Here is a 23,921-nt window from a genome sequence, read left to right on the forward strand (position 1 = left end):
CTGAGAGCCACCGGGCCTCAGAGAGCTTCTCCTTAATTCCTTTCAGCCTCAGCTGAAGCATCCTCACCCGTGAAATGGGAAAACTACCACCTCCCTTCCAGGACCGTGGAAGTGAGTGAAGGGGAACACCTGGCAGGGAGGGTCTCGATAGCTGTCTCTTTTTCTTCTTTCTTATTTTTCAACACCCTACACTTCTAGGGTCAAGTTCCAGCCTTTCTTCTCTGCAGCCTTAACCCCTTGCCCTCCCTGGTCCTGATCTCCCTTTCACCTGAGCCCTCACTTCCCTACTTGGTTTTGCCTGCCCAGCTGCCTGTGGCCAAGCTTCCACTGGGACTTGGGGAATCCCCATGGCAGATGCACATTTCATCCTGACTGGGGCTTCTACCCTTGCTCATTTGCTCCGGAACCATGGACTGATTGGATCTTAGACACACCTCAAACACTCATTAACCCTGCCTTCCTCAGAGCATTAGGCTAGCAATGTTCTCGACAGGGAGTTGCAGACTGAGGTCTCAGCAGGCCCGATTGGTGCGGCTCGAATTGGGAGGAAGGAGGAAGTAGGAAAGGCCACCTCTGTAATTCTTGCCCTCCCTGAAAGAGGGAAAGAATGAATGAAAGAGGTGAGTGCACTCTTGGCCTGGAGCAGGTGGGACCACCTGCCTCACACTCCAGCAGAACATAGCGGAGGGTAAGCTCAAACACTTCCAGATGAAATTTTTTTTTTAAACTTTTTTTTTTTTTGAGGAAGATCAGCCCTGAGCTAACATCCGTGCTAGTCTTTTTTTTTTTTTTTTTTTGCTGAAGAAGATCTGCTCTGAGCTAACACCTATTGCCAATCCTCCTTCTTTTTCTTCCCCCAAAGCCCCAGTAGATAGTTGTATGTCATAGTTGCACGTCCTTCTAGTTGCTGTATGTGGGACGTGGCCTCAGCATGGCTGGAGAAGCAGTGCATCGGTGCACGCCCGGGATCTGAACCCAGGCCGCCAGTAGCGGAGCGCTCGCACTTAACTGCTCAGCCATGGGCCGGCCCCAGATGAAATCTTTAGAAAAAGGAAGTGAGGAAGAGAGACTGGAATAGAGTAAATTATTTCAAGAACCCAGATTACCAAAGACTCAAAGTAACAAATGTACTTTTAATTGACCTACAGATAAAAACTACTCAGCAAAGGTCAGTAACCGTTTCAGCCCCTAATCAGTTACAGCCATATCCTGGACAGTCTTGAGGAACTGGGTTAACTGGTTATTTTCATTATTTCACTTGATCCACAGTATTAAAAAAACAAGGCATTCTATCAGTTTAGATGAACTGTGTGGCTAGCAGCCAAATCCAGTCCCTTATATTCCATATTTTTTCTTTAAGTCTTCTACTTTGTCGATGTAAGCTTGCATGGCATCTCCCTTGGAAGTCCCTGTAAGGAATCAAGAGGATTACTTGTCAGAGAGGCAGCATGGTAGAAAAGCAGCAGACTTTAGAGCCCCAGACAGCCCCAGTTTAAGCCTCCGAGGCTCAGTTTCTCACCTCTAAAGTGGGGGCTCTACTGCCCGCACCTCACAGACCTGGCCAGGATTTGACGTGAAGTACTCGAGGAGCTGGGCCCACAGTGAATGCTCTCTAAAGCACTGACCCATAATGTGTGTACGGCTGTCCTGGCCATGTAAGTCCTCCTCTGTTATGAGTGAGTGGTCAGCCGGAGCCTCAGGAGAAAGGCTGAGCACTCCAGGCTGGCAGGCAAGCCCAACCGGGGGAGCTGTGGTGACTTTACTGGTCTTGCTGACTCTCATGGGTGGCTTTGACCTAGCAAGTATTTCTCTGTTGGGCTCTTATCTCCCAGAACTGTTAAGCTGGTAGTGAAAAAGCCAAGCCAGGCAACCTCTTCTCCCCAGAGAGAAGCTTCGAGAACTCTGAGCAAAAGCAGCTGGCTCTTGGAGGAGAAGGAGACAAATTTTGCCTTCTTGTTGCAGCACAAAGGACACTGACTATATCCCTCAGAGACAGTAACACCCAGGTTCCTGGATTCTGTGGAGAAGGAGATACTCACTGGGAATCGGAGCACATTCTGAAGCTCTGGGGAGTCCATGGGGCCTGAGGGTGCTATGGAAATGCCCAATGAAAATGGACAGCCAGACGGGCATTCCTGTTCCAGTTACTTGCAAATCCTAGGAGTGTATTTATTGTATTCTGGCCCGTTTTGAATTTAAGGGTTTCTCATTTGCAGGAAGACAGAGGGCTTATTCAGAAACTAGCTAGCGAGGACACAAAAGCCAGCAGGCATTTTCGTGCCAACTTTTGGGTCTTGCTGCGGCAGGTGGCACGTGATTAAGTCGGCGCTGGGATACTTCTTGGCTGCTGTTGCTTAGCATACAATAGCTCCATTCACCAAGTCTACGATGTGCCAGCAGCTTGCCATGCATTAGCTCATTCCTTTCTTTTATGTGCCTTTCTGGCTAGAAGGGAACTGGAGAGGGCTGCCTGGGCTAGAGGGTGACTGCCTGGCCTTGGGGGGGAGAGGAAGGTGTGGGCAGGAAACCACCCCTTATTCTGAATACATATAAAGCCCACGCCAACTATATAGCATCCCAATCTGTTTTTCAGTGGCCTGGTCCCCAGCTGCTCCTCTCCAGGTGATACCACTGCTCAGAGATGGTGCTTTTGGAAAAGGCATATATGGTATTAGGAGAAAAAGTAGGTGGCCCAGTTTTTTTCCATTCCGGCCCAGGTCAAGCTAGTTTCCAGCATGTGCCTCATCCACTTTGTTTTCTCTCTCACCCCTTACACTCCTTAAAGAAAAGTATTTCATTATTGGGCTTTATAAACAAGGGAAACTGACTAGAACAATTACCTTTCAGGGCATTCCAGGCATCCCACTTGGCCTTGCCTTTGAGGTCCAACATCCCAGGCCGTTCTTAAACAAGGGAAGGAAAGATATTAGATCTGCATCAAGTTCCAATGGAGAACTTCATCAGCTTTCTTGCCATGAAAGGCATCCTTTACCACATCTACTCCTTTTAGGGTGTCATGGAGCTAAATGGGTCTAGTACAGTGTACAGAAATCCAAACTTAAACGCTAAAGAAAATAGGAGAAAAACTGTCCTCATTACTACACAGGCCTTGTCTTACAAGTTAACTCCAAAATTTCTCCTTTTAAAAACTGTACATTAATCTTTTTTTAACAACTACTACATCCATTCACATGGCTTAAAATTCAAATGCTACCAAGATGAATACTCTAAAGTTCCCCTCTCACCCTACTCTCAGCCACCCAATGTCTCTCCCTCATGCATCACTGTTAGCAGTTTTCTGGGTGTCCTTTTCTGTGAACGGTCTGTTTATATCCTCGCTCCATTTTTCTACCAGATTGTTAGTCGATTTCTGGTTTGTTTCTGGGCATATTTTCCTGAGGGCAAGGTTTCTTTAAGTTATACCATGATTTTACGCTTACAGATCTGTTATCAGTTGCACTTGGGAAACACACTGACTACTTCCCTGCCGACCTATTTCCCTGCCACACTGAGAACAAAGCCAAGGGGAGCAATCACAGCGCCCACAGCCTGGAACACTGTGTCTGAGAAACATCAAGTGCCTTCAAGGAAGCATTCCCAGGGATACCTGAGAGAAACTGCACCTGCAGAGTCATCATCAGAATCCTAGAGCAGCCCTTTCTGTGACAATGGAAATGTTGTACATTTGCACTGTCCAATTCGGGGGCCACTTGTCACTCGTGGCAACTGAGCACCTGAAATGTGGCTTGTGTGACTGAGGACTGGACTTTTGATTTTATTTCATTTTAACTATTTTCACTTTAAATTTAGATATGCCACATGTGGCTGCTGTATTGGACAGTTCAGCCCTAGTGAGCTGATACCTCCCTGATCAGGAAGTGACAGGTTCCCAAGCGAGTCTACCGATACCCATGTGGACACAGGGCAGAGGCCAGTCTCTGCGAACATCCTGTTGGGCAGAAAAGCATCTCAGCCCCGCTGGTCACCCCCACTTCATCTCTCCTCCTCCACCCTGGGAGGATCTAGAGTTTATAAACCCAGCGTGAAACTCACCTTCACCACAAGACCTTTCCCAACTATGCCCTCCCTGTGAACTCTGATTTAATATGGCCTATGATCCTTAGCTCTAGCCACCATCTCCTGATTCCAGCTGCCTGGCAGCCAGCCCACCTGCTCCACCCTCCACCCCAAGTCTGGAGAGTGAGCACAGCTCACTCTCCAGAACGGGCAGGGGTGACCTCCTTCTATGCTGCCATGGCCACCACCCCGAGTCCCTGCACAGACTGCATCATGCTGTTGCCTCAGCATACACCCGAGTCTCCAGGACTTGGTGGCAGAATGAAATCTGTCCAAGGCAGGAAAGACAGTATTACAGAATACAGTAGTCCAAACCGTGGCCTCAAAATCTGTACCAAGATTTTTCAACAGAGAATAAATGGTCATCAGGAACTGTTGTCAGCAAAAATGTCTCTGACCTGCCCCAGGAAGCCAGCTGCCTCTCTGCTCCTGACATTAGCCTTGGCCCAGCTGCCAAGTACTCCAACTTTGATCCTGCACAGCTGGGGCGGAAGCAGTAGGGTTCAACAAAGCTACTACTGAGCCGAGAGCTTGGAGCAAGTCTCTTCCAAGCTGGGGTCTTTGCTTCTTCCCAAGCAGATGGGAAATGCTGGTGATAATCTGTAAAGTCCTTCCAAAACCAGGATTTGAATTCTGCTATCTGAGCTACCAATCAAGGATGCTAAGCCTGCTTTGAAAAGTAGGGGCCCTCCCAACCTCATCTCAGCATACCTGTATTTATGTCACCCACAGTGGCTTGTTTGTAGCGGCTGTAGATGAACAGCATCTCATCATCTGTCGGCTTGGTCTTGAGGTGCTTAACCTCCTCTGCAGCTTTGTCAAACTCGGCCTAAATGCAAGGGAGAGGAGAGGGCTGAATAGAACTCAGTAATGGGGATGGAGGGGTTTGAAAGGCAGCACTCCTCCCGCAATGCAGGTGAGGAAAAGCAGTGTGTCTCCCCTCATCTCCCCAACAGAGCAGCTAGAAAGATTTTGCAAAACAAGGAGGGGAAGCACACCGGTTCACTCACTGGATGGACAACTATGCATTGCACGCTCTCACTGTACCAGGTATCAAGTGCTGGGAATACAGCGGTGAAGGAGGCAAGCTAAGACTGCCTGCAGTGGGCATACATTTCACGGGAAAAGCAGCACGGCCAACTGCCCGGCCACGGGCAAGACCGGGGTCCCAGTAAAGCCCTGACGTGTGGATAGGGCAGGCACAGCGTGTGTGAAACAGCTGAGAAGGGGACAGGGCAAGAATGTAAGCGGCCAGAGCCCGCTGGCCTCCTCCCCCTGGGGCCACGGCGTCCAGCGCTGACCTCTGTCCCAGTGACCGGAAGGGAGAGAGGTGCGAGGAGCCAGAGATCGCCCCACACAGCTGGGTCTCAGAAAAGCGTCTACATCCGACGGAAGGGAAAGGCCTCTGAGTTACCTCTCCCCAGGCTGCGACCCTCCCCTTCCCGCATGCCGGACACTTGGCCAGAACTTCCCCTGACCTCCAAGCTCTCAGCCATGGCCTCCTTGATTCTCCACTCTGTATGGCGTCCCCAGTCCTGCCCTGTCTTTCCGGATGGGGGCCTCGGTCCCCTTGCTCCTTCAATCCATGCAACCCTCTACCTCCCATTTTCTGCCTAGACCCTCGCCTCCGACCCCTCTTTCTGCTTCACCGCGAAGTCCACTCATGGGCAACTTTCCAGCAGTTGAGGCTGGGTATCGGTTTTGGGAGTCTAAAACCGGAAAGTTCCGCTCACGGGGCTCTGTCCAAAGAGTCAGGGCTGGGCATGGGTCCAGGAGGAACTGCGGAGCTGGAAGGGAACACCCTGCGGGGTTCTGTCCGATGATCCCCACACCGGTCTCCCCTCCCGCTGCACCTTCGCTGCCAGGCTCGGCACGCGTCATACCTGAGACATGCCGGTGGGGTTGCACGGATTTCAGGAAGCGCGCGGAGGAGGCGAGGATCAAGACACTGTGGCACAAGACTCGACTGGCAGCGCCTTTAGAAGCGCAGCCGCAGGCCTCTCCAGCTCTGCTCTGGCGAGCGCCGGGCAGCCAATCAGGAGCCGGCTCTACGCTGGGGGCGTGCCCAGCCTCCGCCGCGCGGCCGGCCTCGCCCGAACCCATGTGGGTCTGATCGCGCACGCGCAGGGAGGAGGCGAAGGGGACGCCGGGAGCAGGTGTGGACCGCGGAAGTAGGGCGCGCTAGGTTGTGAGGGGTGTTTGGTCAGAGCGGGGTTAAGTGGCGGGCCAGTGTGGGGTGGCCGCCGGGCAAAGGAGAGGGGGCGGAGGCTGAAGAGGAGAGGCTTTTAAATTTGTTTCGTTAAGTCTTGCGCTAGGCGTGAAGTTGCGCCCCTGGGCAAGTAACCTCAGCCCTGGGGGTGGCGAGTGAGTCCCGCTCGTCTCAGGGGTCTAGAGGAGACTCTGGGGGGATGCTCTCTGGTGAGCTGCGCGGTGGTGGGAAGCTGGGCTGGTGCCCAGGAGTGCGAAGCCGAGGCCTTTTCCTCTGAGCTTTTGGTGTATTCTGTGACCTGCCCGTGGCCTTAGTTTGCAGTCCTGTATTGAACATGTGTGTGATGCACTTCTCCATCTGGTGCATTAAAGGCAGGACAGTGTCTTGTCTTGACTTCACCAGCTTGGCCCAGACCAGGTGCCTAGCAAACATCTGTTAAATGAATGACTTTGCTTCATTCACAAATGTTTACTAAACTCTTGTCAGGTAACTTGCACTGTGCTGGGCCGTGGGGATACGTCAATGAACAAAACAGATAAATCCCTGCTTTCCTGGAACTAATAGTGGGGATAACAGTTTCTAAAATAAGTTAAATAGGAAGTTGGTTAGAGGGTAGGGAGTTGGAAGTTTTTAGTTTCACAGTGAGGGGTGGAGGGTTAAGGGAACATAACATCTGAGAAAGCCCCCCAAGGAGGGGAGGGAGCATTCCAGGCAGAAATTAATGGTGTGAGCAGGGAGTGAGGGCAAGAGCAGAAAGAGATGAGGCTGGAGAGTTAAGGAGGTCGTGGGCTGGCTAGATGATGCAGAGCTTGGCCTTTGTGGGAACTTGGACTTTTCTTCTGAGTGAGAAGGGAAGTCATCAGAGGATTTTGAGTATCACAGGGTTTGCAAGGTTGTTACAGAGGCTGATGTTCTCCATGGGAACAGAAAGGAGCAGCACAGGTGGATAAGAGTTTGAGGGTGATGCCCAAGACACTAAAGGAGAATTTTCTGGTAGTGGTTACAAGGGAACTGGGTGAAGGGAGGGAATTGGTGGAGAATTCTCTGGACATCATTGAAAAAAAGAGCTCATTCCTCTCCAGTTCCTATTTGTGACAAGAGGACTGGACTACAAATCTTCATCCCGCCCCCCCCCCCCCCCCTTTTTAAGGGTTTCCAATTAGGTTTTATTTTAGATCCCAATATTACCAGCAATGATACAGGAGTAATTCAGGCAAATATATCACCTTAAATACATCGGAGAAAAAACTCACTGTGTCAAGCATGTCTTGCACTCCAGTAAATGAACATAAAAACAGACACCCCGCTCACAATTTACAGCTGTAGGTGTTTAGAAAGAAAGGCTGGGTGGAAGCTTTCAGACGTAACTTCCTAGCTTAATGTAGGTCAGGCTTTATGAAATGTTTGGGAAGAAGTGGAGATGCAATAGCAGGGAACAAATCTAGAGTCTTCAGTCTATGAATAATTTTGTTTGAGAAAGCAAAGCCAAACAGGTTAACAAAAATCTTGGATTTAAATTTGGTGAAATTACATTTGAAGTGTAAGAAAGGAAGGTTTCTTCCAAAATGACAATTCAGAGCTGTTTTTTCCCTTTGAGGCCTAGATGAAGGCTGGATTCATATTTGCTCCATCATGGTGCTTATAGCTTCTTCGATGGAAATTCAGATGATTGGCTGTGTGGGTCAGATTTGTAGTGAAATGTATCTCCCAGTCAGTAGGTTTTAACATTAGGTTATTGTGTTTGGCACATTTAAAAACGTTAGGTACCTTTGATAATGTAATTTTCTTTATTTTCCTCAAAGATTGGTTGGAGTGATTGCGTTTTGACTGGAGTTAAATGTAGAAAGCAAGGATAGTGTTTGAAAGTAACTTGGCAGTCTCCAGTTTAAGTGGAGTTGGTTTGTTGGTTGCTTGTTTAGAATATACTCCACTTTCCTAAAAAAACCACCCAGTTTTCCACATGGTGTTTTTATGCACAGGTGAGTCTGCAAAAGTTGCTTAAAGCAACTGAAGTAAGGAACTAGTAAGGATTGTGGATCCCATGGAGCTGGATGCTAAGTGATTTTGACAAAGAAGAGAAGGAGGTGTTTTTCCTTGTTACAGGGCCTACCTTAGGCAGAGTTAAGGCGTGCTCTTTGGTATACTTCCTGCTTCCTTCCCTGACTTCTCAGTGACGGATTTTTGGTCATCTCCATCTATGCAAATACTGCCTTAAGCCCTCCTCTTACCACTTCTACTCTAGGGAATTGGAAGGGCATTCAGCTTTTAACATAAGAAGATGGTAACAAGCCAGCATCTTGGATTTAATTTTTAAAAGTAAATTTTAGAATATATTTGGGGTCAGTAAATTATACGAATTTTTTGTTCTGTATGTTGACAGTACTGGAAGGGAAATTGCTCTTCGTATCCCGAGAAAGTACAAGTTCCTCAGCTCTGTTTATATCCTTGTTAGCAACTATCATACTTTGTAATTATTTTATTTAAAGTGCTTTTTGTTTTACTTTACTCTTCTACTGTCTGAGCTCCCTTGCCTACATAAGCCAGAGAGGAGAGGGATTGCTGAGTGTTGCTCACTGCTCTGTCTCCAAGTTCCTGGCACTTCTTAGGCCCTCAGCAAATGGTGGTGAATGAACAGAGTGCTTCTCTCTGTAGGAAATGTATGCCTTCTGATTAGCCGTGAACTTGGAATCCAGCTAAGTTTATTAGAGCTGAATGTGAAACTATGGGCTTGAGTAAAATAGATGAACTCTGGTGCAAAGACCATGTAATTTCTTTGTACTACTTCCAACCTTGGAAACACAACACTTGAAATGTTGAGGGAAGATGGGGAACCCAGTGAGCCAACTAGTCAGCCTAATTGACTCTGCCAATTAGTAGAGAGGCCGTGGTCATTATTGCAGCTTGCCCTCACGTTCTTGGGACACCAATTTTGGCTACTCACAGGCTTCACTTGCTGGGTGTCAGGATAAAGCCAGACTTAGGGGCAAGACAGATTAACAGAGGTGAAAGCAGTTCTTGCCCCATGGGTGTGAATAGTAGTTTAAGGTTTCTTGGTATAAACTAAACCTGTAATTTCTAAAAGTAACCTAATCATTTAAAAATGGACTACAGTTACAGTAAAGCTTTACTAGGAGGCAAGGGTTAGAGTATTAACAAATGATGAATTACGTTCATTTGTATTTATTTTCCAGTTTCTTGGAATGTGACTCCTGAGGCATGGCTCCAGCGAAGCTGGGAGGAAACTAGTGTGCTTTAAAGGGAAAGAGGCTCTTGGGAAATGCTTCTGGGATAGGAGTGGGGGGAGGTGGGCAGAGGGAGGTAAAGAGCTGAGGGGATGGGATAAGAATGGGCATAGCTTCTCTCTCCTTTCCCTCCTTGCCCCCCCCCCCCCCCCCCTGTTCTTTTCTCCTCCTTTGTCTCTTTTCTTTTTCTGATGTCATAACTGTAGTGAGAGGAGGCCTGGCAGCTGGAGATCTAACCAGCTCCCTGCTGTTTGCCATTCTCTTCTTGCTTTGAGTGTTCATATTCAGAGGAATTGCAGAAAGAGGGGGAGAGAGAGAGAGGGAGGGAGGGAGAGAGGGAGAGAATGAGAATATATCACACGTGTGTATGATTTACAGCCCCCCCCCCACCTGTTTCTGCCTAGCCACTTGCGGGTGGGGCGCGTGGGTTAGGCTGAGGCGAGACACAGAGACCAGGGCTTGGGAGCAGGGGGTCCTGGTGGGGAAGTGTCCTGCGCTATACATAAGTTGATCATATATTGGTCAGGTGCTGCCTGTATTCTGTTTAGAAATACTTCTCATTATGGGTAGGAATAATGAAGCAGCTTACAAAGATAACTTGAGTCTAGTACTGTAGTTCCTGTTCAATGTCATTAGAAGTATAAACTCTTCTAAATCGACATTGTCTTCTTCATCTTTGCCTATTTCCCTAGCCCCTGGTTGCATATGATGAGCGCTTGATAAATGCTTTGGAACTAGGTTGTTAGAGATGAGTTTCCTAGTGAGCTCTTCTGTTTCCTGTCAACGAGAAAATTAGAAATATTAAAATCTGATGACAAATGTGTTGGCTGATAATTCCTTTGGAGACAATGCCATTTTAAATTTTATTTTTGTTTTGAGATAATGCCATTTTTTTAAAAAAAAACTTCTCATTTTTATTTTGAGATAATTGTAGATTCACATGCAGTTGTTAAAATAATCCAGGAATACCCAGTTTCTCCCAATTATAACATCTTGCAAAACTATAATACATAACACAATCAGTACATTGACATATTTAAGATACAGAATATTTCTATCATCAAGGATCCCTTACATTGCCTGTGATAGTCACAGCCATTTCCCTCCGGCCCCTACCCCATCCTTAGCCCCTGGCAACTAGTAATTTGTTTTCTATTTCTATAATTTTATCATTTCAAGAATGTTATATAAGTGAAATCATGTAGTTTGTAACCTTTTCGGATTGGCTTTTTCAGAAAACTCAGCATAATTCTCTTGTGATTCATCCAGGTTGTTATGTGTACCAATAGTTTTCTTTTTATTGCTGAGTAGTATTCCATCATATAGGTGAACCAGTTTGTTTAACCATTCACCTGTTGAAGGACATCTGTATTGTTTCCACTTTTTGGCTATTCTACCACTAGTCACTCATGTACAGATTTTTGTGTGAACATATGTTTTCATTTTTCTGGGATGCATGCCCAAGAGTGCAATTCTGGGCCGTATGGCAGTTCCTTGTTTGGCTTTGTAAGAAACTGCTGTTGTGACTACCATTTTACATTCCTACCAGCAATGAATGAGAGAGCCAGTTTCCCCACATCTTTGCAGCCTTTGGTGTTATCACTATTGTTTATTTTAGGCGTTCTGATAGATGTGCAGTAATACCTCATTGTGATTTTAATTTGCATTCCCTAATGGCTAATGATGTTGAGCATCTTTTCATGTGCTTGTTTGCCATCTGTATATTTCTTCTGTGAAATGTCTCTTCATGTCTTTTGCACATGTTTTAATTGGATTTTTTTTAAATGTTGAGTTTTGAGAGTCCTTTATATATTCTAGATACTAGTCCTTTGGTGGATATGTGGTTTGCAAATATTTTCTCCCAGTTTTTAGCTTGTCTTTTCATCCTTTTAGCAGAGTCTTTCACAGAGCATAAGTTTTCAATTTTGGTGAAATCAGTTTTTTTCCTTTTATGGATTTCACTTTTGGTGTCAAGTCTGATAACTCTTTGCCTAGCCCTAGATGCTGAAGATTTTCTCCTGTTTTTTTTTGTAGAAGTTTTATAGTTTTGCATTTTACAATTAACAGAAATCTATTTTGAGTTACTTTTTGTATAAGGTGTAAGATTTAGGTTGAGGTTCACTTCTTTTTGCCCTAGATGTCCAATTGTTCCAGCCCCATTTGTTGGAAAGATCTCTTTCCTGTATTGAACTGCTTTTATACCTTTGTCGGTAATCTGTTGGGCATATTTACGTGGTCTTTTTCTGGGTTTCTCTTCTGTTCTATTGATACAGTCCTGATTACTGTAGCTATATAATAAGTCTTGAAATTGGGTGAACTGATTCCTACTACTTTTTCAAAATTGTTTTAGCTACTCTAGTTTCTTTACCTTTGCATATAAATTTTAGAATAATCTTGTGTATATCTACAAAAAATCTTGTGATTTTGATAGGAGTTGTGTTAAATTTGTATATCAATTTGGGGAGAATTAATATTTTTTATTATGTCGAGTCGTCCAATCTATGAACACAGTGCGTTTCTCCATTTATTTTGATTTTCTTTGATTTGTTTCATGAGCAGTTTGTAGTTTTCAGCATGTATGTCCTGTGCATGCAGATTTACACCTAAATATTTCATTGTTTTTGAGTGATTGCAGATGGTATTATATTTTTGATTGTGTCCATGTGTTCATTGCTAGTATGTAGAAATACAGTTGGTTTTTGTATGTTTATCTTGTATCCCATGACTTTGCTGAACTCACTTACTCTAGATTTTTTTTGTCGATTCCTTGGGATTTTCCGTGTGGATAATCATGTCATCTGCAGATAGGGACAGTTTTATTTCTGATTTATGTGCATTTTCTTTCCTTTTTTTGCCTTATTGCACTTGCTAGACCTTCCAGCACTATGTTAAATAAGAGTGTTGGTGAGAGTAGATATCCTTGCCTTGGTCCTGATGTTGGGGGAAAGGCATTCAGTCTTTCACCATTGAGTATAATGTTAGCTGCAGATTTTTAAAAAATAGATGCCCTTTATCAAGTTGAGGAAGTTCGCCTTTATTCTTATTTTTCTGAGAGTTTTTATCATTAATGGATGTTGAAATTTGCCAGGTGCTTTTTTTGCATTGATTGATATGATTTTTCTTCTTTAGCTTGTTTATATGGTAGATTACATTGATTGCTTTTCAAATATTGAATTAGTCTTGCTTCCTTTGAAGGAACCCCACTTGGTCATGGTATATAATTCTTTGTATATATTGCTGAATTCTAGTTGCTAATATTTTAAGGGTGTTTATGTCTATATTCATAAGGGATATTGGTCTGTAGTTTTCTTTTTCTTTTTTTTAATAATGTCTTCGGTTTGTTGTCGTGGAAATACTAGCTTCATAAAATGAATTAGGAAATGTTTCCTCCTCTTCTGTTTTCTGGAAGAGATTGTGTAGCATTGATGTTAATTCTTTAAATGTTTTGTAGAATTCGCCAATGAAACCTTCTGGGCCTGGAGATTTCTTTTCTGGGAGTTTTTAAATTATGAATTCAATTTCCTTAATAGTTATAGGGCCATTCAAATTATCTATTTCATATTGGGTGAGTGGTGGTAGTTTGTGTTTTTCAAGAAACTGGTCTGTTTTATCTAAGTTGTAAAATTTGCGTATGTAGATTTGTTCATAGTATTCCTTATTATCCTCACGATGTGTGCAGAGTCTGATGATATCCTCTGTTTCATTACTGATATTGGTCATTTGTGTCTTCTCTCTTTTTTCTTTGATGGTCTTGTGCAAGGTTTGTCAATTTTTTTGATCTTTCCAAAGAATCAGCTGTTTTTTTTTATTGGTTTTTCTCTCTTTCTGTTCTCTCCTTTATTATGTCTTTCCTTCTGCTTGTTTTGCTCTTCTTTTTCTAGGTGCTTGGGGTGGGAGCTTAGATTATTGATTTGAGACTTTTTCTCTTTTTTAATGTATGCATTTAGTGCTATAAATTTCCCTCTTAGCCCTGCTTTAACTGTGTCGCACAAATTTTGTTATGTTGTGCTTTTATTTTCCTTCAGTTCAGTGTATTTTTAAATTTCTTTTGAGACTTCCTCTTTGACTCAGGGATTGTTTAGCCCTCTCTTGCCTAGTTTCCAAGTGTTTGGGATTTTCCTGTTATCTTTCTGTTTTTGATTTCTAATTTGATTCCATTGAGGTCAGAGAACACACTGTGTCTGATTTCACTTCTTTGAATTTGTTATGGTTTTTTTTCTGTGGCCCAGGATATGGTCTTATTGGTGTATATTTTTTGACTGCTTGAAGAGAATGTGCATTCTGCTATTGTTAGTGCAGTGCGCTACAGATGTCCATTACATCCTGTTGGTTGATGGTATTGTTGAATTCTTCTATATCCCCTGTTGCTTTTCTCTCTAGTTATTCTATCAATTCTTGAGAAAGGGGTGTTGAAATCTCCAACTATAATTGTGGATTTGTCTCTTTTCAGTTCTATCAGTTTTTGCTTTGCATATGTAACAGCTTTGTTGTTTGCATACACATTAGGATTGCTGTATCCTCTTGGTGGATTGACCCTGTTGGTCCAAACTTACTTCTTTTATCATTTTCTTTGTACTTAGACTTCCATTACCCGTTCTGTTAGGGTAGGTGTGCTGGTAACAAATTCTCTTAGTTTTCCTTCTTCTGAGAATGCCTTGATTTCTTTCACTTTCATTTCTGAAGAATATTTTCACTGGGCATAGGATTCTGGGTTGACAGTTCTGTTTTTTCGGCCCTTGAAAAATGTTGTGCCACTCCCTTTTGGCTTCCATGATTTGTGATGAAAAACCCGCTGTCATTTTAAATGTTTTCCCCCTATTGGTATTGTTTTTTTCTCTCTGGCTGCTTTCAAGATTTTTTCTCTTTAGTGTTCAAATGTTTTATTATTTGGAGAGTATTTCTTTAAGGTTTGTCCTGTTTGGGGTTCACTTAACCTCTTGAGTCTATAGGATTATATCTTTTACCAAATTTGTGTAGTTTTCAGCCATTACTTTTTTGGTTCTGCCCTTTTACCCTGTCTTTTTGGAAGTCTGACGACAGAATCTTCTAGTCCCACAGGTTCTGAGGCTCTGTTCATATATTTTTTCTTAAGTCTGTTTTCTCTGTTGTTCAGATTGGATGATTTCTATCTTCCAGTTCACTGATTCTTTCTTTTGTTCCCTCCATTCTGCTGTTGAGCCCATTCATTGAGTTTTTAAAATTTCAGTTCTAGAATTTCCATTTGGTTCTTCTTTGTAACTTCCATTTCTTTTATTAGACCTTTTAATTTTTCATTTGTTTCAAGCATATTTGTAATTGCTTACTGAAGCATTTTTATGATGTCTGCTTTAAAACCTTTGTCATATTATCCTAACTTTTCTGTCATCTTGGTTTTGGCATGAGTTGATAGTCTTTTTTTGTTCAGGTTGAGATCTTCCTAGTTCTTGGTATGCCAAGTGATTTTCAGTTGAAACCTAGACATTTAGGTATTACGTTCTGAGATTGGATCTTATTTAAATCTCCTGTTTTAGTGACTTTCTCTGACACCACTCTGACAGAGGAAGGGAGGGAGGGCCACTGACTTGTTACTACCCGGTGGGGGTAGAAGTTCAGATTCCTTATGACACCTTGTTGACACCTGAGGTGGGGGTAGGCGTTCTGACTCCCCACTAGGCCTCCATGGGATACCTCCCTGTTTGAGAGGGATAAGAGTGCCTCATTGCTGCTGCCCATGTGTCTTCTGCAGATACTGGAGTGGAGGTGGGGGTTGGAAGTCCAGAGGAAGGCCAACTGTCAGGAAGGGCCAAGGGCAGCAGGCTGGACCCCACAGACACCAGCTGAAGCTGGTTCCAGGCAGTGGTCAGGAGAGAGGATCCAGGGGAAGGGAGAGCAGTTGTAGACTTGGCTGCAGTTCAGAGTCTCTGGGCTCAGGGAAGGCCAGGTCCTCCTAGAAGGCTTCTAACTGACTAAGTCAGGCCCACCTATGAAAATCTTCCTTTTGATTAACTTAAGGTCAACTGATTATGGGATTTAATTATATCTGCAAAGTGTATAACCTTCAAAATGGTCACTGCCCTGTTCTGTTCTCTAACTCGAAGGAGAAAATATCCCTTGTGGCCCAGTGTAACCAGAAGCATACTAGAAAGGACGTTCTGGGGACTGTAGTTCAGACTGGCCAAGCTGACACATCACAAAGCCATCTCAAGAACACATTGTCTCCACTACCCAAAGAGTCCAACAAGGTGCTAGGCTTTCTTTTTGGTGACAGAATGCTGAAGAGACAGCTGTTGTTCGTTGATGGCTAAAGGAATCTACCCACATAATCCCAAAAAACTTACTTGGCAAGTAGACCCCTGGATTCTGCTGGTGAAGGTGTGATAACAGCACAGTCAGGACCATTGAGACTGAGGTTTACTTACTCCCCCACACCCACCACTTGGACAAGAACTTTTGCTACTGGATCTCAGGGAATCTTCTTATATCCCCTAAGCCCGTGGGACCTTTGTCTTTTCTGTTCCGGAAAGCCATGTCTCTGCCAGTATCCCATTCTTGTCACCAACAACTGTCAAGAACTGTGAAGAGTCTGAGATTTTATCTTACTTCATTGAAAGCTGACAAGTCAGCCTGTGACAGTTTACTGGACTCTGGCAAAAGACGTGGGACTCCGGTGTCAGAGACAAAGGACTGTATTACAGCACAGCCAACAGCATGAGTTTCATGTTTGTGTCAATTCCTCTTGCCCCATAAGTGCCACAGGGGCAATGCAGAGTGACCCAGATGGATGCTGCCCATGCAGTGTATTTGTGTCACAGCTGAAGAACCCCGAGTTTAGGTAATTGAAGTCTCGATGCTGGCAGAAGACATGAGACTCTTGGGTCAGAGACAAAGAACTGCATTATAGTGTAGCTAACAGCATGAGCTTCATGTTTGAGTCAATTCCTCTTGCCCCATAAGTCCACAGCTGTAGAACCCTGAGTTTAGGTAATCCAAATGTTTTATAAAGGGCTACAAGCAAACCTACCCAACCTTACCCTGGAGGGAGTCTTTGTTTTTATTATACCAGACAGTAAACAAACCTGCCCTCTACTCTGGAGGGAGATAAAATCTGTCTTCCCAGGCTGTTTGCTGTACACATATCCTTGAAAAGATAGTTCAGAGCTAAAGCAGCCAACGCCTCTGCTCATAAGACATGCAGAAGCATGCGAGACTCATGGAGAATTGTCTCCCAATGCACTGTACAGGGATTAACATTCTCACTGATGATTGTGAATCAAGAAAAAGAATTTATACCTTGTTTAAGAAGGAACGTGTGTGAAATATTCTTTCCAAATGGTTAAGTCTCTAACCCTTTGGAAAACTCAACTGTCTAGAATAGTTAGATCTCTAAGTCTTATCTACGTTGAGTAGAGAAAACAAATTATGACTTTGTGTATCTGCCCCAAATTGAAGGTCACAAAGGCGGGTCTGTGGAATTGTAGCTGTTGATTTGTCAGTGGGTGGTGTACTCAGGGTGAAAAGCAATCAACAGTTTATTTATTAGAATTGATTATGACCTTTCCTCAGGAAAGGCCAGCTGCTAATGTCATGCAATAAAGCAGTTACAGCATGGAGAAGCACTTGTGCGGTCATCAGATTTAGCCAATGTTTATTTTGCATCTCCTGTGTTATCTAAATACCTAAGGTGGAAGACTATTTTTTTAACCTATCTAAAAATGGTTGAGGTCAAAGACCTTAAAATCGTTCATGAATAAGTTAATACATTGAAAATGTCTTTCTCAAAAGTTTTATGTCAGTGAAAGATGAATAAACTGAATTTTCTAATATATGTAATAGGGCTTTGATTTGAATTGTATAACTAAACACTTGGAAGAGAAAGGCCAACAGGGTTTCAAGTGTTTATTTAATCCTTACATGGTCCTCGTCTATAAATGTATACTTAGTTGAAAAAATTTAAAGCAAATTACTGTTAACTGTTTTTTCTTTTAATTATAATGACCAGCTCTTGGTATTTCGTTTTTGCCAAGATTTATTTTTAGAATAAAATTTTGTTCTCTATCTAAAAGTTTTAAAAAAATATTATGCTTTTGAAGTAGGCCACAGTAGATTAAAATGGAATTATCATTTCACTTTTAGTCATAGTCTTAAATGTGACTTGATTATAATTTGTCGTTCTTACGAACTTTAGTTAAATTGTAATTTTGTATAAAGTTAGTAATTTTCCAAGGTTGAATTCTCTTTAAAACGTGAAAATTTATCATTCACCTACTCAACAGTATGTTAGGTGCTTAGTGTTTTTAAGAAAAGTAATAAAAAAGAATGTAAGTTTTTCCCCCTCCCGCTCTGGCCTTAAACAACACTTTTTTTTTTTTGGTAAAATGACATATTCAGATGATAGTAGTACATAGGATTATTTACTCCAAAATCATTAAGGTGCAATTTCAGAATCATTTGCATATTCAGTGATTTTTGTCTTTGCAGAACTCTTCTTTTTCCTACTTTTATATGTGATCATCTATACCAGTTTAGTTTCCTCACGTACGAGAACAGTAAAATGTATTTTTTATCTTTATTGATTTATTTCAAAAGGAAGGCAAATGGACTCTTTGCCCTATAATATTAGTTCCTAAATATAGAGGAAAATTAAGCATTTAGTGTAATATACACATATATATTTTGTGTGTGGTTAGAACATTACATTTTTGAAAGTTTACCTTTTTCATATGGATAAGACAAGCTTTACAGAAAACCTGATATATGACAATTTTGATTTTACAGTACTTAAATTTAGGGAGTAGATACAACGTTACAAAATATTTTAGTTTTTCAAAATGATTGACCCTTGGAGTCTGTTAAATTTCAAGTCATATCCACCGCTTCTCAGAAACCTGCCTGTTGCAGAAAGGGAAGTCAGCTATCCCTGTGGTTATAGAATCTTCTCCATGTTTACTGCCCTAGTTAGTTGAGTGCTTTCCTACACCTAAAGCTTCCAATACTTAGGTCATTTTGGATTCCATTGTTTTGCAAAGGGGTCAAGAGCATGCTTTCTTCAAATACTGGAAGGTACGTGTACTTTTTCTTTGGTAATACAGTTAGTCCTCATTATTCGCAGATTCTATATTTGTGAATTTGCCTGCTTAGTGAAATTTGTAACCCCCAAAGCAGTCTCAGAGCACTTTCTCAGTCATTCCTTGACACGTGCAGAGCAGTGAAAAATTTAAATCAAGAAAGTTCATGTTCCCAGCTGAAGTCAAACAAGACGGCTTGCTGTCTTCGTGTTTCAGCTCTCAGACTGTAAACAAGTGTCCAGTTTGTGCTCTATTTGGTGCCACGCTTTTCACATTTTTGTGCTTTTTGTTGGTGATTTTGCTGTTTAAGACAGCCCCCAAGCGCGGTGCTGAAGTGCTGTCTCGTTTTCCTAAGTGCACAAAGGCTATGTGTGCCTTACAGAGAAAACATGTGGATTGGATAAGCTTTGCTCAGGCTTGACTTATAATGCTGTTGGCTGTGAGTTCAATGTTAGTGAATCAACAATACATGTTAAATAAGGTGTCTTTAAACAGAAACACACATAAACAAGGTTATGTATTGATTGGCTGATGAAAATGTGACGAGATACACCAGAGGCTCGCAAGAACCTAACCCTGTATTTCCCCAGGAGAAGGAGTTCAGTATTCGTTACTTCAGTGTTCGCAACCACTTTATAAACCATATCCTCTTTGAATAACCGGTATCAGTTGTAGTTACTTTTTTTTTGAGCTGATAAATATCAATCTAAAGTCAACAATCAAGTATTTTGTGTGTATGCATGTTTTGTGTTGATCGTAATGCTGGGCTTCGAGCTTTTATGTACTGTGCCTATTTTTCTCCACAGGAGCCCATCCCAGCTGGTTTACAGCTCTTCAGCTCAGAACTTTGCCATCAGGGGAGGAACCAACTTGGGAGGGAGAGCAGTTGGGCCCTTAGGGAACCTGGCATGCAGCTTTTCTTGGCTTTCCCTGACCATTTCTTGCTGAATTGCCACCTTCCATGTTCACCCTGCTGGGTCCAGGGCCATAAAAAGCAGGCCCGACCTGACCTGGAGGACCAGGGAGTTCTGGTCCAGAGCAAGGGTGATGGGCTGCTTCCATTCTTGGCTCTGATGATACAATGGCTATCTGTCAGGGACCTGGGAGCTCCATGTGATGGGGTTCCTGCGTGGATTTTGTGTTTGTTTTGTATGTTTGTTTTTAAGAGGCTTTTTTTGCTTTGGATATGGATTTTTCTTCATTATCACAAACTAGCTGGTTAAGGTACCAGCCAGAACCGGCTTTTTTTTAGGCAGGAAGGTTTAAAGTCCTTCCTAAGCCCTAGGCACTGTTACTTTTCAAATCCCCACCCTATATCGTATAAAATATACTAAAATGTACCCATATCCTGTATTAAATCTAACATATATAATTATGAATAGAGTTGAGCTGCTGTTGAAATGTTATGTGTTGTAGGTATTTAGTTAAATACTAATTTTGATTTAAAAAACTTTATATTCTGGAGAAATAAGTTTTTTTCCAGGTCTCACACATTGTCCTGGGCACTGGAAAAGCTCATGGACCGTAGATACCGTGGCTGTAGTGCAGGACTGACGTGTCAGTGTGTCCTTAGGCAAGGGAGGAATTCAGGTTTTCCTTAGCCCTTCAGCTGCTCTTCAGTTCTGCAGACATCTATGGGGCTCTGATGTGCCTCAGGCCAGACATGTTGCTGGGTATACAAAAATAAACCACGCAGCGTTCTTTCCCTCAATGACCTTGCAGGCTAGACCCCTGAAACAAATAACTTCAATATGGTATGACAGAGGGGCCTTTAGCTGAGCCTGGGGCAGAGGAGGAGCAGACCTCAAAGATGTCTTGGAGCAGATGGCCCGGGCTGAGTTTTGAAGGATGCCTACATGGTAAGGCGGAAGAGGTGAGGGACAGAGGGAGTTTGGAGAAAAGCCGGGAGTGGAAAGTTGTGGCAGAGGCTTGGAAACAGTGTAGTATGTGTGGGAAACTATGGGCTGTAATTGCTGCTGGAGTGATACATGAAAGGTGGATCGTCATGGTGACAAATACGATCAGAGAGGCAGGGAGAGGCTGAGCATGGAAGGCCCTTTGTGCCGTCTTAGACAAGTTGAGACTCGTTGTGGGTATGTGGCCTGCTTCTGGTGCCTCTGACTGCTGAATTCTTTTTGGATTTATTTGGGATAACTAAATTTCTAACTCTCTTTGTCCTTTATAGTGTTTGATAAGTTCTGTATTGTTTGTTCTTCTTGTCTCTTTTTTCTTAAAAGAAATGGAAATAACTTAGTTTTAAAAATAACTTTGTGTTGGTGCATAACACATACATCAGAAAAATGCAAATATAAGTATACAGGGAAATAGCCTAATTTAAAAACACATAGTCATTATTAAAACATTACACAATACTAAAAATATATAAAACATGTAACAGTCTCTTGGATTTCTACCATTCAGAGATAGCCGCGGCCATATGCAAGTCAGGATCCATATAAGGTCTAAATGTTGCATTGATTGATATGTCTCTTTTAAGTCTCTTCTAATGTATAATCTTCCTCCCCTTCTTTATTTTTTGTGCTGTTTATTTGTTGAAGAAATCAAGTCATTTATTCAGTAGAATTTTCCACAGTCTGAACTTGGCTGATGGCCTCCTTATGGTGTCATTTAACCTGTTCTTCCACACGCCGTCATAGCCCATGAATCAGGAGTTAGATCTGGAGGCTTGATTAATTTGTTAAGGTCGATTAGTAAATTCAGGTGTGGTTAGCCTCTCATGTATCCATTCTAAAGTTTCCCATCAATATTTTACCTAATGATTTTGGCACCCCTTTATGATCATTGCCTACATTCGTTATTTCATTAGGGTTTTCAAAATGATGATTTTTAGCAACTTTTTGTTTTGAGATAATTGTAGATTCACATGCATTTGTAAGAAATAATACAGAGAGATCCTTTATGCCCTTTACCCAGTTTACCCCAGTGGTAATGTCTTGCTTGAGTATAGTCCAGTATCACAGCCAGGGAATTGATGTCGAGACGATCCATGGACCGAATTCAGATTTCACTAGTTTTACATGCACTTGTGTGTGTATGCATGCACATGTATTTAGTTCTATGCACTTGTATCACAAGTGTAGATAAATGTGGGTTAACACTGCAGTCAAGAATCAGAACATTTCCATCACAAGGATCTCTCATGCTACCCTTTTATAGTCACAGCCACCTCCTTCCCTACCTGCTCCCCAACCCTGGCAACACTAATCTTTTCTCCATTTTCATAATTTTGTCATTACAAGATTGACATATAAATGGAATTCTACAGTGTGTAACCTTTTGAGATTGGCTTTTGAAATTCAGTTTAATTCCCTTGAGATCTATCAAGATTGTTATGTGTATCAATAGTTTATTCCTTTTTATTACTGAGTGGTATTTCGTGATATGGATATACCACAGTTTGTTTAACCATTCATGTATTGAAGGACATTTGGGTTTCTAGTTTTGGGGTATTACACATGAATATGCTAGGTTTTTGTGTGAACATAAGTTTTGATTTCTCTGGCATAAATATCCAAGGATGCAGTTGCTGGGTCATATGATAAGCACATGCTGAGTTTTGTAAGAAACTGCCATATTCTTTTCCAGAGTGGTCATACCCTTCTGCATTCCCACCAGCAATGAACGAGAGATCTAGTTTCTCTGTACCCTTACCAACATTTGGTGTTATCACTGTGTTTTATTTTAGCCATTCTGATAGGTGTGTAAATCATGATTTTTAAATTCTATCATTCTTTCAGTGCTTTTTAGCTGTAATTCTTCCATAAAGAAGAACTTTTCTTCATGCCATTTGGCAACCTTGAAATATAGTCTGTATAAGAAAGGCATAAAATATTTGATTATTTTTCTCATTTCAATGCTCCCTACCCCCCCACCTTGTAAGCCAATTTTCAGAAAAACAAGTAAGTGCTCCATTGGCTTCCAGAGTGACCAATTGGCTTTTTAAAAAGTATCGTTATGAACTCATGGATTTTAAAAATATTTGATGTGATTATATTCTCAGGGTAGATTATTAGAAATTACCATGTCAAAGGATAGGCAAATTTAAAATTTTGATACAGATTACCCCACCCCCCTCCAGAAAGGCTGTGCCATTTTATGTTCTTAACAATACTATATAAAAATGTTTAGTTCTCCACATCTTTGCCAACACTGGTTTGGCCAGTTTTTAATTTTTAAAAATTTTATCAATATGATGGCAAAATTGATATCTTACTGTTTCTATTTGCAGTTCTTTAGTTACTGAAGTTGATCATCTTTTCACATTATTGACTTTTAAAAAATTTGCCAATTGCCCATTAATTACCTTTACCCATGTTTCTATTAGGGAGGGTATTGGTCTTTTCGTACATTTCCATGTTGTTATACCTATCAACCTTTTCCTTGACGGTTCCTGATTTTTATTTGCTTAGAAAGGTCTTTCCTACATTAAGATTATAAAAATATATACCCATTTTTCCAGTGCCTCTCTATGATTTTGCAGTTAAATTTAAATGTTTGGTCCATATATGGTTTATTTTTATATAAAGATGAGGTAAGAATGTAGCGTTACTTTTTTCCAAATGTCTGCCCAGTTGTCCCAATCCCATTTATTAACTAAACTATCTTTTCCCCACTAACGTGAAATGCCGCTTTTATCTTGTACTAAATTCTCTAATCTTTAGTCTATTTCTGAGTTTTCTATTGTATTCCACTGCTTTTGTCAGTTTATTCCTGCTTCAGTATCACAGCTTAAATTACTCTAGTTTGATAGTCCTTTAAAATTTTTGTTATTGGATTTTGTAGATATGTGAAAATCACATAAGCTTATTCATGTATTTCTATTATACATCTGACTGTTGCTTTGTAATATATTTTAATAATTGGTGCACTAGTCTCTTTTTTCTTTTTTTATGACTGCTGACTAAGCTCACAAATGTATTCTTCCAGATGGATTTTAGAAATATTTGTGACAACTTCCCCAAACTACTCTTTTATATTTTGATTGGGATTTTATTCAATTTATAGACTAATTTAGGGAGAATTGATTTCTTCATGGCTTTGAGCCTTCATAATTAAGAACATAGTTTGTCATTTAATATATTTAAATCTTTTTTCAGGTCCTTGAATATTTTTTGCTAATTTATCCCTAAGTTTGTTTTTGGTTTCTCTGTCCCTTCATTTGAAGAATGCCTTTTAAACTTGATCAGATCAAACCTTCTGGGAAAATGTCACATTTATAGTCCATAATATTGGCTTTCTAAGCTGTCTCTTTAGTATGTCCGTTTCCCTAGACTAACAAGCTGTATTTCCCACAGTCCTTAAGGCAAATGAGATCATGGTTTCATTCTG

The 23,921-nt window shown here is 41.9% G+C and overlaps 2 protein-coding genes across 2 annotated transcripts in view; one reads left to right on the forward strand and one right to left on the reverse strand.

Annotated features, from left to right (window-relative positions):
- Window positions 1-1,113: 1,113 nt before the first annotated feature.
- On the reverse strand, window positions 1,114-6,097 carry DBI (diazepam binding inhibitor, acyl-CoA binding protein). Its single transcript, XM_004423898.3, has 4 exons — window positions 5,961-6,097; window positions 4,789-4,906; window positions 2,841-2,903; window positions 1,114-1,409 (listed from the first exon to the last, which is right to left on the reverse strand). Exons 1-4 carry the CDS (start codon window positions 5,967-5,969, stop codon window positions 1,336-1,338), a joined length of 264 nt encoding a protein of 87 aa, XP_004423955.1. The 5' UTR covers window positions 5,970-6,097; the 3' UTR covers window positions 1,114-1,335.
- Window positions 6,098-6,195: 98 nt separating this feature from the next.
- Window positions 6,196-23,921, forward strand: part of C9H2orf76 (chromosome 9 C2orf76 homolog) — a 74,271-nt gene continuing 56,545 nt past the window's right edge. Inside the window, exon 1 of the mRNA XM_004423896.3 lies at window positions 6,196-6,233. The gene's annotated coding sequence lies outside the window, so the exon portion shown is untranslated. The remainder of the gene's footprint in view (window positions 6,234-23,921) is intronic.

Source organism: Ceratotherium simum, chromosome 9 (genome assembly GCF_057802395.1).
Source record: "Ceratotherium simum simum isolate JZ-2026a chromosome 9, ASM5780239v1, whole genome shotgun sequence".
Lineage (NCBI taxonomy): Eukaryota > Metazoa > Chordata > Mammalia > Perissodactyla > Rhinocerotidae > Ceratotherium > Ceratotherium simum.

Excerpts from the sequence above, each read along its gene's own strand:
- DBI (XM_004423898.3), bottom strand. Across the intron at positions 2,904-4,788 it reads TGTGGGTGACATAAATACAG|AACGGCCTGGGATGTTGGAC; the intron begins GTATGCTGAGAT and ends CCCTTGTTTAAG. Across the intron at positions 1,410-2,840 it reads TGCCTGGAATGCCCTGAAAG|GGACTTCCAAGGGAGATGCC; the intron begins GTAATTGTTCTA and ends GATTCCTTACAG.